At 40.8% G+C, this 12,579-nt stretch overlaps 1 protein-coding gene across 1 annotated transcript in view; it reads left to right on the top strand.

The window, feature by feature from the left end:
* The window catches only part of MARCHF10 (membrane associated ring-CH-type finger 10), a 98,486-nt gene that overhangs the window by 30,498 nt on the left and 55,409 nt on the right, over positions 1-12,579 (top strand). Inside the window, exon 5 of the mRNA XM_081971250.1 lies at positions 7,191-7,368. Within this exon, the coding sequence (XP_081827376.1) occupies positions 7,191-7,368 (178 nt within the window). The remainder of the gene's footprint in view (positions 1-7,190; positions 7,369-12,579) is intronic.

Consider the following 12,579-nt stretch of genomic DNA (forward strand, 5'->3'; position numbering starts at 1 on the left):
ACAACCGTGCTCGCAAGGCGAGAGTAAAATAGCTGGCGTACATCATGTCATTGTCTCAGCTCCTGGGACTCATGATCTCTTGTATAAACATTGTTCCATGGGCACGACTAGACGCCCGCGAACTGCAATGGTTCCTACTCCCCATCCAGAGGGCGAAGGCCAGCAACCCTCCCAGGCATGTCAAGCTCCCCCTGAAGGTAAAGCAGTCTCTTCGGTGGTGGGAGCCATGGGCAGTGATGAAGGGGTGCTTCTTCAGAGAACCAGAACATCTGGTGGTCATGATCAACGCGAGTCTCCAAGGCTGGGGGGCTCACTTCCAAGAACAAGTGATGCAGGGCAAGTGGTCGCAGAGAGAGTCGACGCAGAGCATCAATCTCTTAGAACTACGAGCGGCCAGACTACCCCTGCACCACTTTCAGAGAGACATTGTGGGCCACCATGTGTTGCTTCTTACAGCCAACATAGCAACGAAGGCCCACATAAACCGCCAGGGGGGCACCAAGTCCAGGACCTTCAATGCAGAAGCAGAGACTCTAGGGAGGTGGGCAGAATGCCATCTGGCCTCCTTAAGAGCGGACCACATCTCAGGAGTGGACAACATGAGGGCGGACTGGCTGAGCCGGACAACTATTGACAACACAGAATGGCGTCTTCATCCGGACTCCTTTCACCAGATCACACTCAAGTTCGGCCTTCCAGTGATCGACCTCTTTGCCACTCTCAACTCCCGAGGTTTTTCTCAAAGTACGCCACTCCGCAAGCGGAGGGGACCGATGCCCTGCGATGCCATTGGCCGAACGGCCTCTTATACGCCTTCCCTCTGCTCCCGCACATTCCACAAGTGATCCAGAAGATTCTGGCCAGGGACGTGTGGTCAGGGGAGGCAGAGCCTCACCGCTCTCATCATTAAAAGATAAAAAAAGGGAAAAGGGAAAAGGCACACATGGTCCGATTCCCTGCCTTCCTGAGTCAACATGAAGGGGACTGCGGAGCGCGCTCTGCCGGCTCACGCTCCGCGGTCCCCTTCATGTTGACTCAGGAAGGCGGGGAATAGGACCACGTGTGCAGGAGGCTAAGGCTGTCTCAGCCTCCTGCACATATGGTCCCATTCCCCACCTTCTTGAGTCAACATGAAGGGGACCGTGGCTCGCGCTCTGCGGTCCCCTTCATTTTGACCCAGGAAGGCGGGGAATGGGACCACATGAGCAGGAGGCTGAGGCTGTCTCAGCCTCCTGCACACGTCCCATTCCCCGCCTTCCTGATGACATCACCAGCCTCACCAGCCATAAACCTCACCGCACGTCACTGATTCTGGCAGAAGGAGCAGAGGTTCTTCTCATCGCACCGCATTGGCCCAGGAGGTCCTGGTATGCGGATCTGGTCAGTCTCTCCATACGCAGACCATGGAGGATACCACAGGAGTTGCTGTCTCTCAGCCAGCGGGCCATAGTACACCCGGATCCCAATTGACTCCAGTTGGCCGTCTGGTCCTTGAGGGGAAACTCCTGAGGAGAGATAACCTGTCTGACAAAGTCATCTGCACCATACAGGCATCATGACGTCCCTCCATGACCCGCATTTATGACGCCACTTGGGCAGTCTTCGATTCCTGGTGCCGGTCCCACAATGCCGTTGCAGCTTCAGCTACAGTTCCGCAGCTGCTTGAGTTTCTGCAGGTGGGGTTAGACAGAGGTTTGGCACCCAACACCCTTTGCCGCCAAGTTGCTGCCCTGTCCACCATCTTAACTAGACATTCTTCAATCTCCTTGGGACAACATCCTCAGGTGAAAAGCTTCCTGAAAGGGGCTTCCAACCTGCCGCTTGTTCTCAGAGTCCTAACCAAGACTCCATTTGAGCAGATCGGGTCCATCGGTCTTCGTTACCTGACCTTGAAAACTGTTTTCCTCATAGCCATTACATCGGCCAGGAGGGTGTCGGAGTTGGCAGCACTATCGGTTCGTGAAGATTTGTGCATTTTTTCATGGTTACCGTGTCACTCTCCAGTTAGACCCGGCTTTTCTACCGAAAGTGAATTCTCTGTTTCACAGGAGTCAAGGGTAGTGCTCCTCAACTTCTGCCCTCACCCTCAGCATCCCAGAGAACACACCTGGCACAAACTATATGTCTGGTGGACAGTCCGCAGGTACATCAAGAGGACGAAGGTTTTTCGTCGTTCCAAATCACTTTTGGTCTCCTTTCAGCCTGGCTCGATGGGATGGAAGGTTTCTCTTTCCACAATAGGTTGCTGGCTGAGGGCTTGTATTAAGTTGGCCTACCTGCAACAGGACAAGTCTGTACCATCTAGAGTGACAGCACACTCTACAAGAAGCGCTGCCACCACGGTCGCGTGGGCGACCCAGGCCCCTGTGGAGGACCTATGTCAGGCTGCCACATGGATTTCTTCAACCTTATTCATCAGACATTATCGCATTGACTCCTATGCCGCAGCCGAAGCTTCCTTTGGGAGAAGGGTTTTACAACAAGTTGTAGCGACTCCACGCTCCTTGGATGTTCCGGTTTTCCTCCCTGGGACTGCATAGCTTGGGTATGTCCCATGCTTGGACTCTCCAAGCAGCACACAGGAGAATGACCATTGGCTTACCTGAACGGTCATTCTCTGGGTGCTGCGGGAGAGTCCAACTCCATCCTAGGGTCTACTTTCTTTCTACTGGATGGCATTCGGTTGTGTGGAGCAAAGAGGCTATTAGAAACACTGGAAGAGACACCGTGCACACGTCCATCACAGACCAACACCTTCGTTTTTGACCTGGCCCTCAATGAGGAGAGGAGGCGTGGCTAAGAAATTAACTCAGTCCTTGGGTGAATAGACTGAATTTAACCCATGCTTGGACTCTCCTGCAGTGCCCAGAGAACGACCGTTCAGGTAAGCCAACGGTCATTTTGTTTCTTTCAACAAAAAATTATTCTTTATAACAGATGACAGACTATTTCCTATCTTTCTAGGATGTAACATTTTTATCTCCATTTCCTCATGTTATACAAGTTCATTTATTTGGTCCATTTTTTCATCATATGTATAACAAGTTAATATATAACTTGCAATTATATATTCAATTTTCCAATGAAAAAACAACTGCCTCATAGATTAAACTTCTTATTGTATCATGCAATCTTTGTCTTGTATGTTTTAATTTTCAAATTTCTAGTTAACTGACATACGCTCCAAATCAGAATACTGCATCTTCTGCTTACAGAAATACACATGCATTCACATTCCCAGGAAACGTATCTCTAACTTAATCACCACAAGCATTCATATACATTTATCTATAAATATATTTAACACTCTAGATAGTGCATCCCTGCTTGGCATTGTGAACCATTTGTTAAGCATTTCACTTATTTTCATGCATAGTTTACTTTCATCTTTTTTATCATATTCAGCCATCAACTTCAAGTTCCTATTTGCACAATACTGAAAAGTTGCATCTTCTGACTTCAGCTCTGTTCACTTCTCACAAGTAGAGAAATAAGAGCAATTTCTTTGGGAGTTCCGGTTCCGGCGGCTATGGCGACAGGCAAGTCTTTGCCCGCTCCCGCTCTCCCGGTGGGCTTCCCCCGCTTCTGGGGGGGCAAAGGACGCCCCGAAGAGGCGTCCTGCCGAGGGAGCGGCTCGCGGAGGGCCCTGGCATCGGCGGCGGCTGGTGGGGGCTTCTCCGCTTTGCTCTAGGCATCGGGGAGCAATCTCGGAGGGCGCGCCTGCGTCTCGCTCCATGCCGATCGGGCAGCGCAAAATTGAAGGAAGCAGCGGCGGTATGGTGAGGTGCTTCCTTTCTCCATTCCTTCTCTGTTGAATTGATGGACTTTTCAGCAAGGTTATAAGTTAAACTTTCGGAGCTTCGTTGGAGGTGCGGTTAGCGGGGGGGGGATTTTCCCCCTCCTTGGACAAGCGGCTTGAAAAAATTTTGCTTTTGCCCCTAGGAGGAAGGAGGAGGGGGGAGAGCCAACTAATGATGCCTCACCCCTGTAAAAGTGATTTTCACTGGACTTAGTTTTATAATTTGTTGATGATTTGAGAACTTTGTGAACTTTTGAAACTTTACTATGCCTCTGAGCCTAAAGCTGGCAGGGCAAGATGGCACACTTCTGTTGTCTTCATGAACTGTGAAACCTGACTCCACCTTTAAAACTCAGGCTTCCGGTCTTTGTCTCCGTACTACCCAGAAGAATCTCTTGTGGATTGCTATTTCCTGAACCCTCTGGAGAGGAAACCTTTTCTTAATGCTAGATTGACCAAAGAAACTCTCACTTGTTTGGATTTTCTGCCTCCTGGACTCATCTGCCTGCTCTACTTCTCCAGCTGTCCAGTCTCTACACTGACTGACTTCTCTCTGTTTTATAAACTATGTCTCCAAAAAGACCACCACCTGGAAAACCTGGCTTTGCTACTTCTGCACCGACATCTGCAACATCCAGCCCTGCCACACAGTCAAAGATTACAGAAATGATGCAACCTAAGAGTACAGAGTTGGATTTGCTGCAAATGCTTCAACAACTCATACAGGGCCAGGAAGAAATTAAGAAACAATTAAAGGAAATGAAGGAAGAAATTAAAGAGAATCAAGTCCAAATTTATAAGAATTCACAGAGACTGGACCTTGTGGAGGGTGGGGTGGCGGAGGCGAGGGGGGGGTGGAAGTTCTACAGAAGAGTAACAAAGAACTTGATATTCAACAAATGAAAACAGAGTTTGAGAGAATGTCCTTTTATCTTAGATTTCAAAATGTTATAGAAACAGATGGGGAAAATATAAGGGACATTATGACCAACATCTTAGCTGAATACATACACAAAGACAAACAACAGATGGAGTGGGAGATAGATTTGGCCTATAGAGTGAATTCAGCATATGCCAGGACACACAATGTACCCAGGGAGGTTCATATTAAATTCCTTAGGAAAAGCACAAGAGACGCAATTCTGGGTGTACAAAGGGGGCAAACATTGACATACCACGATAGGGAGATAACCATCTTGAAGCAGATCCCCAAAAAAATTAGGGAGAAAAGGAAAAGTTATTCGCAATTGGTGAATAAATTATACCAGAAAGGGGTGTGGTTTAGATGGTTGATGCCTGAAGGGATGTTGATATTCTGGGAGGAGACAAGAATTAGAATTAATACACCCATAGAGGCTCAGGCCTTTATGGAAAAAAATAAAGCAAACCTAGAAAAAACAGAAGACTCTACAACGGTTATACAGGACACGGGAGGGGCCGGAGCTCTGCCAGCGGGGCGGAAGGGGCAATACCAAGAAAGCTCAGATCACAAAAATGAATAAGAAAACCACATTGTTATAAACATACCGAAAGTAATAGTGAAATTATATTTAGAAAATATGTTATAATATATAAGTTGATTGAAAACTTCTATTTCTATATGCTGATTTTACATGATTATGTATTAATGTTTTATACCTAGATGTATACTATGAGTTTGGAGGGAGGGGGCGTCTGCCATACTTGCAACTGCCAAAATTTGTATATTATTCCACATACCCTTTTCCTAGTAAATGTTTTAAAAAAACCAATAAAATTTTCTGGGGAAAAAAAAAAGAGCAATTTCTTTCTAGATGAGAGTTTAGACTAAGTTTATTTCTTTTGATTTTTTTAAAATTTGAATTTATTAGCCACCCAGATCCAATGGACCTAGGAGATATGAAAGGTTTTTATTAGTTTCTTTCATTCTAATATATTATGGTAGGAGAACTTGTTTTGCTCATTCTGATCCTTACCGTCTTGTTCTGATGGACAGATTAAATAATATGGAAGTGCATATGTCCTCCAAGATGCTTCCAAGTGGCCCTGTTTGAGAGAGTAAGAATTGAAGGATATGAGCACCAAGGCAGCTCCAGCACAATCTTTATGGAATAAATTTCCTAGAACAGGGAATTTGAATAGTAATATTTATAAAAGTATTTTTTTTTAAAAACAGTAATTTTTGTTGCAACATACTTGGAGATCTTTTGAATTTGAGTAGAGGCTTCCCACCTTTTTAAGCTTATTTAGAATTTTGAAAATATATATATTTAAAATATATCACAACCATTCTTACAAAGTGGCTAGAATGGAAGATATGGTTAGTTATAATACTTAATAGAAGGCAAATATTACTAGACTGCTCAACATCTTAAAAACATCTGCCTATCATTTTAGCATACCTTTATTTTTGGGCATGTGGACACACTTCTAAATAAATACTGGTAATAGGTTGCAGCTGCCACTTTATTTATTTTCTAAAAATCCTTCTGATATCTACATGGGTTCTAAATGGAAATTAAATTGATGCTGTATCATTGTAGCATGCTACATTCCAATTTAATATTTTTGCTTCAGAGAATCTTTAAAAAAAAAGTAGGGTTTATCTCAGTGGCAATATTAGTAGATGGTGTATTGGATGCCACATTGGAGACGGAGGCGCTTGGGCTGCAATTTACAGTACTTTCATAAACAAAGATGAAAAATAATTTTGAGCCTTATGTTTAAACCAGAAACCTTTCTCCTAGGCATAATACCGGAGGGGTTTAAGAAAGATACACTCTATCTAATCATACATATACTGACTGCAGCGCGCATAACCTATGCACAGCATTGGAAAAAAGAAAATACACCATCAGAGCTAGATATAATCAGAAAAGTGTTGGCCTGTGCAGAAGCAGATAGGCTCACTTTGGAACTTAAAAATAAAGGGGAATCAGAATATTTTGAGGTATGGAATAGATTTTATGACTGGTATAAGTTAAGATGACAAGACTGGAACAAATGTATATATGGCGATCGAACAGAAGGATAGACAATGTATTAAGTAGAATAACTGTTAATGGTTGAAACCAGCTGTACATAATGTGAATATATGATCACCCTGACCCCGCAGCATTGCATTGTTTTAAATGTAAAAACAATAAAATTATATTAAAAAAAAAAGAAAAATAATTTTGAGCCGAAGTATTTCTAATGCTATTAATATCTGTTGCAGAGGCAGAGGCAGGAAATTTCTTCATTTGACGAAAAGGAGTTTAATTTTTCCAGCCATAATCCTAATTGAAAGACTTACATTTGCCTCAATTAACATTAAACAGAAGAAGAAAGAGTAATTCTCCTAATACCGATATATGGGCTGTTAAAATTAATTTTATTGTTAATAGTTAAGTATTTCTTTTCAAATTACCAGACCCCGTCTGATGAAATTTCTGGAAGTGATCCAAAATCCAATGTAAAATCTCATGGGAATAAATCAGAAGCTAAATTTCCTGCCATTGGCAAAACATCTGTTAAACAGAAGCAAAAATCAAGCTCAAGCATGAAAAAAAATGAAAAAAGTGGGTCTGGCCCCCAAAAAGATATGCAAGGTATGTATGGAAAAATATTCTGGAAAATAAATTGTAATGCACATGATTGGAACTAAAGAGATTTTAAAATTAAGGAATTGTGGAAAAGATAGTTTGCAAAGAATACGTTTAATGGCCAAAATCATTGATTCATCTAAAGAAACATTTACTCTCAAAATCAATAGTTTTAATAGACTATTGGCAATAAGGCAATATAGGCAATAAGTGTAAAAACAAGCAAAACAGGAAATTATAATAAGGCTGAGTTATATAAGCACATAAAAGAGTCTTCTGATAAAAAGCAGTCATATAGTCTATTAGTCTGGAGAAAACAGTCATGTATAAAATCCATTAAAACTGGAGTCTTCAACCTTTTAGGCATCAGGGACTGGTTCTGTGAAGAGAGTTTTTTCCGTGGACCGGAGGGGACATGGTATTGTGTGCTGCCTAAATCCCACAGATGGAGCTTTGCTTGTTTGCACAGTCAGTGCTCATCCACAGACTGGGGGTTGGGCACCCATGCCTCAAAAAACTCTTCTTGAACTGTGATAAATATATAAAATACTACCCTCCTTACTGTAGGGTATCGCTTTCAGAATGAAGAACTGAAAAAAATTCAGATCAAAAAGTTTTACATGCATAACCTGAATATAAGAATTCCCCATGCATTTAATAATTTTGTCACTGTAACAAGATTAACCTGATGATAATATTGGAGAGGGTTTTTTTTGAGTCAAAGGGATCTCTGATTATTCAGCCTTATTCTCAAACTAAATGTAAATGTAATTAATATGATTTCTCTGCATGTATGCATTTGATATTTTTATACTTATATCACATTCAGTACAATTTGGTAACAACAATGAGAATTTCATCACAACTGCACCTAATATTTTAGAAGCAAATGGCTCTGGAGCCAAGTCTTTGACATCATCTTCACCAAAGGCTCCTGACCAAATTCATCTGCCACAGGATAATAGGTCAGGTGCTTTCTTAATTTATCAACTACTTACAAAACATAAACCATAAATCGGGAGGGGGGGGCACAATGAGAACTTTAATGGTTCCTCTCTCTCCCTCTTGTGTCTCTATATTTTATACACTACCTGTAGTTGCTGGAAAGCAATGTCAGGTTGAGGTAGGTAGACAGTTCACCTCTTCCAAAAGTCCACTTATTCTTTGGAGACCAGAACATTTTGTGCATTAGCCACACACTAAACAATTTCATGTGAAAAGATTGCTATAGAGTCCAATGGGCTTTATTGCAACTTTTTTCCAGTGTGTGGGTTAGTTAAGGTCTATACTAAAGAAAAATCCTCAACCAAAATTCATTTAAGAGTAGAAAGACATTTACTGCTTTCGCCAGAACCTAAAATAAAAAGAATAAAACATACTCCAAAAAAGAAAAAAATATTGGAATCATGTACAAAATAGTGATAGCCGTGATGGCGAACCTATGGCATGTGTGGTGGAAGAGGCACGCAGAGCCATCTCTCTGGCATGCCAACCGTCGCCCATTGCTCCTCTCCACATGCACACCGGCCAACTGTTCTTTGCACATGTATGCACATCAGAAACCTGAAGACCAAGTTACAAGTGCATGCGCACACTGGAAACCGGAAGCTCAGTTTCACAGAGCATTCATGCGGGCCCGGAAACTGCTCTTCCGGTTTCCAGCACTCCTGCACATGTGCGTACATGCTCCCGTTTCAGCACGCGGTGCCGAAAAGGTTCGCCAACACTGCTATATAACAATACTGTGCACAAATTCTAAGCCTTTAAATTTCACCTTAATCCCATACCAATATACATTTCATTTTATCCAAGTAAGCACAACAGCAGCTGTCGCATTTTTCTGTGTGTGCTTTTTTCCCTTCTGTGTTTATGTATGGTTGTGTCTTTTTGCCTTAGTGAGCATTAATTGACAAATGTCATTTGCCAGATCTACAGGAGAAGATAGGGTAAAAATGTCCTCTACCTGGATGGTTTCCAGAACCATTTCAGAGGCCTTGTTTTCTCTAGGGGTTCTTACCTAATTATAAAAAATAAAGTTCTTTGTTGAAAACAGGCACAACCATAGGCAACACTGATTCCAGCAAAGGTGCTAACTAGTTGTGGCTAATGCAAAATGCCTTTTTAATACGGTTTCCTGACAATGACAGTAAAAGAAGATTATCCAGAAGTGAAATACAACTATGTACATCTGTGCATATGCATACACAAACATATACACATTACATATGTAACTATAAGTGTTAAATAAATTAAAAATTAAAAAAATAACACAGTTCTTAAATCACAGGGAATATGGAAGCACAACATTGAACAGTCTAGGAGGATATATATGGATCCTTTGTGAGACAAAAGAAGCAACAAATAGAAGCCATGTTTTCTACTAGAAAATTTCTTCAGCATAGGATAGAAGATGAAACTTATCCAGGATTCCCTATAGAGAAAATATAAATATAAACCAGGCTGATTTAAACATCAAAGTTGCAGATATGTTACTTAAAAGCATTTTGATGTTTTCATAGCTTGTTAGATAGAAGGTCTCTGAAGAGAATCCTAGGGAGTAGACTTTGTTAATAGATGTTTAGTTAGGCTGATTTAAAGTTATCTGGTTTTTACACTGGATCCAAACCCATTGGAAGAAATATTAACTTTAGCTGTGTTAAAGAAACATACCAATCTCTGGAATCCACAGAGAGCCAGCTCATCTCTAAATATAAAAAAGTATTTTTTTAATATATTTCATAACTGCAAGAATAAATCTAATAAAATTAAACAAGAACTTCAAGGGATTTACCATTGTCAAGGACACTTGGGCATGATAAAAAAAAAGCTAAGAAAAGACTGGGTGATAAAAATTGGCTGTAGGGATGAAGTATGTTAGGGAGAATCTCAGAATAGCTATTATGGTTGGTTCCACAGTCACCCAGATTTGTAGAATGGATGTGGCATCTTTTGAGTCCATCTAAGATAGGCAGATGTTGTTATTAATTGGTATTAAAGGTAGTAATAATGGTTGTCATCATCCAGTTAGAAGCAAAATGCTATTTCAAACCTTACTAAAGGTTATATGTTCAGTTCTTACAAAAATATACAAAAGCAACTAAGGGAAAAGACTATTTGGCCAACTCAGTTGACATCCTGTAGCCAGCTAATTAAAGGAGCATGACACAAGTAGACACAAGTTGAGAGAACTTAAATCGCAATATTTTTATTTCCTTGAGGCTCATTTACAGATCAACATGTTCAGGAACATCTTCAGTTGGAGGACATCTACAATTAGACAACTCATTCATCTTAAGGGTGATACAGATAGGTTATATAACTGGAGTATAACGCTTGCATGTTGGTCTGCTTTTCAGATTTTTCTGGTTGGAAAATCTTGTAATATTGCTCTTTTTCCTATTTATACCTTATCTTTAGTTTATCAAGATACTTGAATAATTCCATATCTTATTTCCACTTAGTACATTATGCAAGAAATGATATACAGTAAGTTTATAAGTAAAGAACAGACCTTTTTCTAGTGAGCCCAATCCCATTATTGAGCCCAGCAAATTTAAAAGTTATAAGATTCAAACTTTCCATATTTTACTCATCATAAAATATTTTAAATCTTATCACTTTTCTGCCAAACAGAACTTATCTAGATTTTTGTGAAACCACTAGGAGTGATTTTTTGATTGACAATTTGAGGTATAATGTCATCAATATATAATTTGATACCTGAGGCCAATGTAGTGACAACATCTTGAACCCCTGCATGGAACATATGAATGTCCAAAATGGAAGAAACCTGATGGCCAACCTTTTGGGAAAAAAACTTTTGAGGGGTGCAGTAGATATACAATTGTATTTCTGATAAATTGATATCATTCTTAGATCATAACAACAAATTTTCTTATATTTGTAGTATTTCATTTGTCAGGTATATAACAAATGCTAATATTCTTTCTTTTTCCACAATTCTATATAAAATTGAATTGCTGATTTCATTTAAGATTCTGCATCTCTGAAGGATTCTAAGATTCCAGATATATCTCTTCAAGATTTCCCTTATGTTTCTAAAGCATCTGGGCCATATTGTTTTATAAATATCTGTTTCAGGTGTATGTATATATTGTGAAGTAGATATTGCAAAGTATTATCTTATATTTGACATAGTCATCCCAGATGTTTCCTACTATCTTTAAACGTGAATTATTCCATGACATCAATTTCTTGTGTGGGTTCTAGATCAGACATGTCAAACTCAAGGGCCATGAGCCAGATCCATCCTGTGATGTGTTTAGATCTGGCCCGCAGTGGCAGCATCACGCTGGTCTGAGAGATATAAAATCAGATGGTCAAGATTCTATGGGATTTTCGTATACAAACGGACAAAATATTGCTCATAACACTCCAGACATCACACTGGTTGAGAAAAATAAGGTTACAATCATAGACATCGCAATACCAGGTGATAGCAGAGTCAACGAGAAGGAACATGAAAAAATCACGAAATACCAGGACCTAAAATTGAAATTCAGCAATTATGGCACAAACCAGCAGTGGTAATTCCAGTGGTAATCGGCACACTGGGTGCTATTCCAAAAGCACTGGAATTACATTTAAAACAGTTAAAACTTGACAAAATCACCATCAGTCAAATGCAAAAAGCTGCACTGCTTGGATCCGCATGTATATTACGAAAATACGTTACGACGTCCTAGGCCCCTGGGTGAGGCCCGACTAGTAATCAATGCCAAATCCGGTGAAACAACTGGCCGCTGTGATACAATTGAATGATGATGATGATGATGATGATGATAATGAGGAGGAGGAGGAGGAGGACGAGGAGAAGAAGAAGAAGAACAACAACAACAACAATCCACTGAAGCTTGATGTAGTTGTGTGGCTTATGTGCTCTGAGGAAGATGAGAACTATGCCAGAGATTCAACCATACAGGATAGGTCTTATCAGAGGAGTCAAAAAGTGTCTCTCCCATAAAAAATATGGTGAGAAATAAATTTCAGAAAGCCATACTGGCCCAAGTTACCTAAGTTAATAAGGTCCACATTAAATGTTTGAGTTTCTGGATATCTGGTGAAAAATGGGCTACAGGACTCAGGACTATTGGCTGAGCACCAGGGCCAGCAGCTGCAAACTACTGGGAGAAAGGGTATTTACCCATTGCAAATATACAGTGATTGAAAACAAAGAAATAAGGATCTGTTATTACA

This window comes from Natrix helvetica (genome assembly GCF_964273705.1).
Source record: "Natrix helvetica genome assembly, chromosome: Z".
NCBI classification, from domain to species: Eukaryota; Metazoa; Chordata; class Lepidosauria; order Squamata; family Natricidae; genus Natrix; species Natrix helvetica.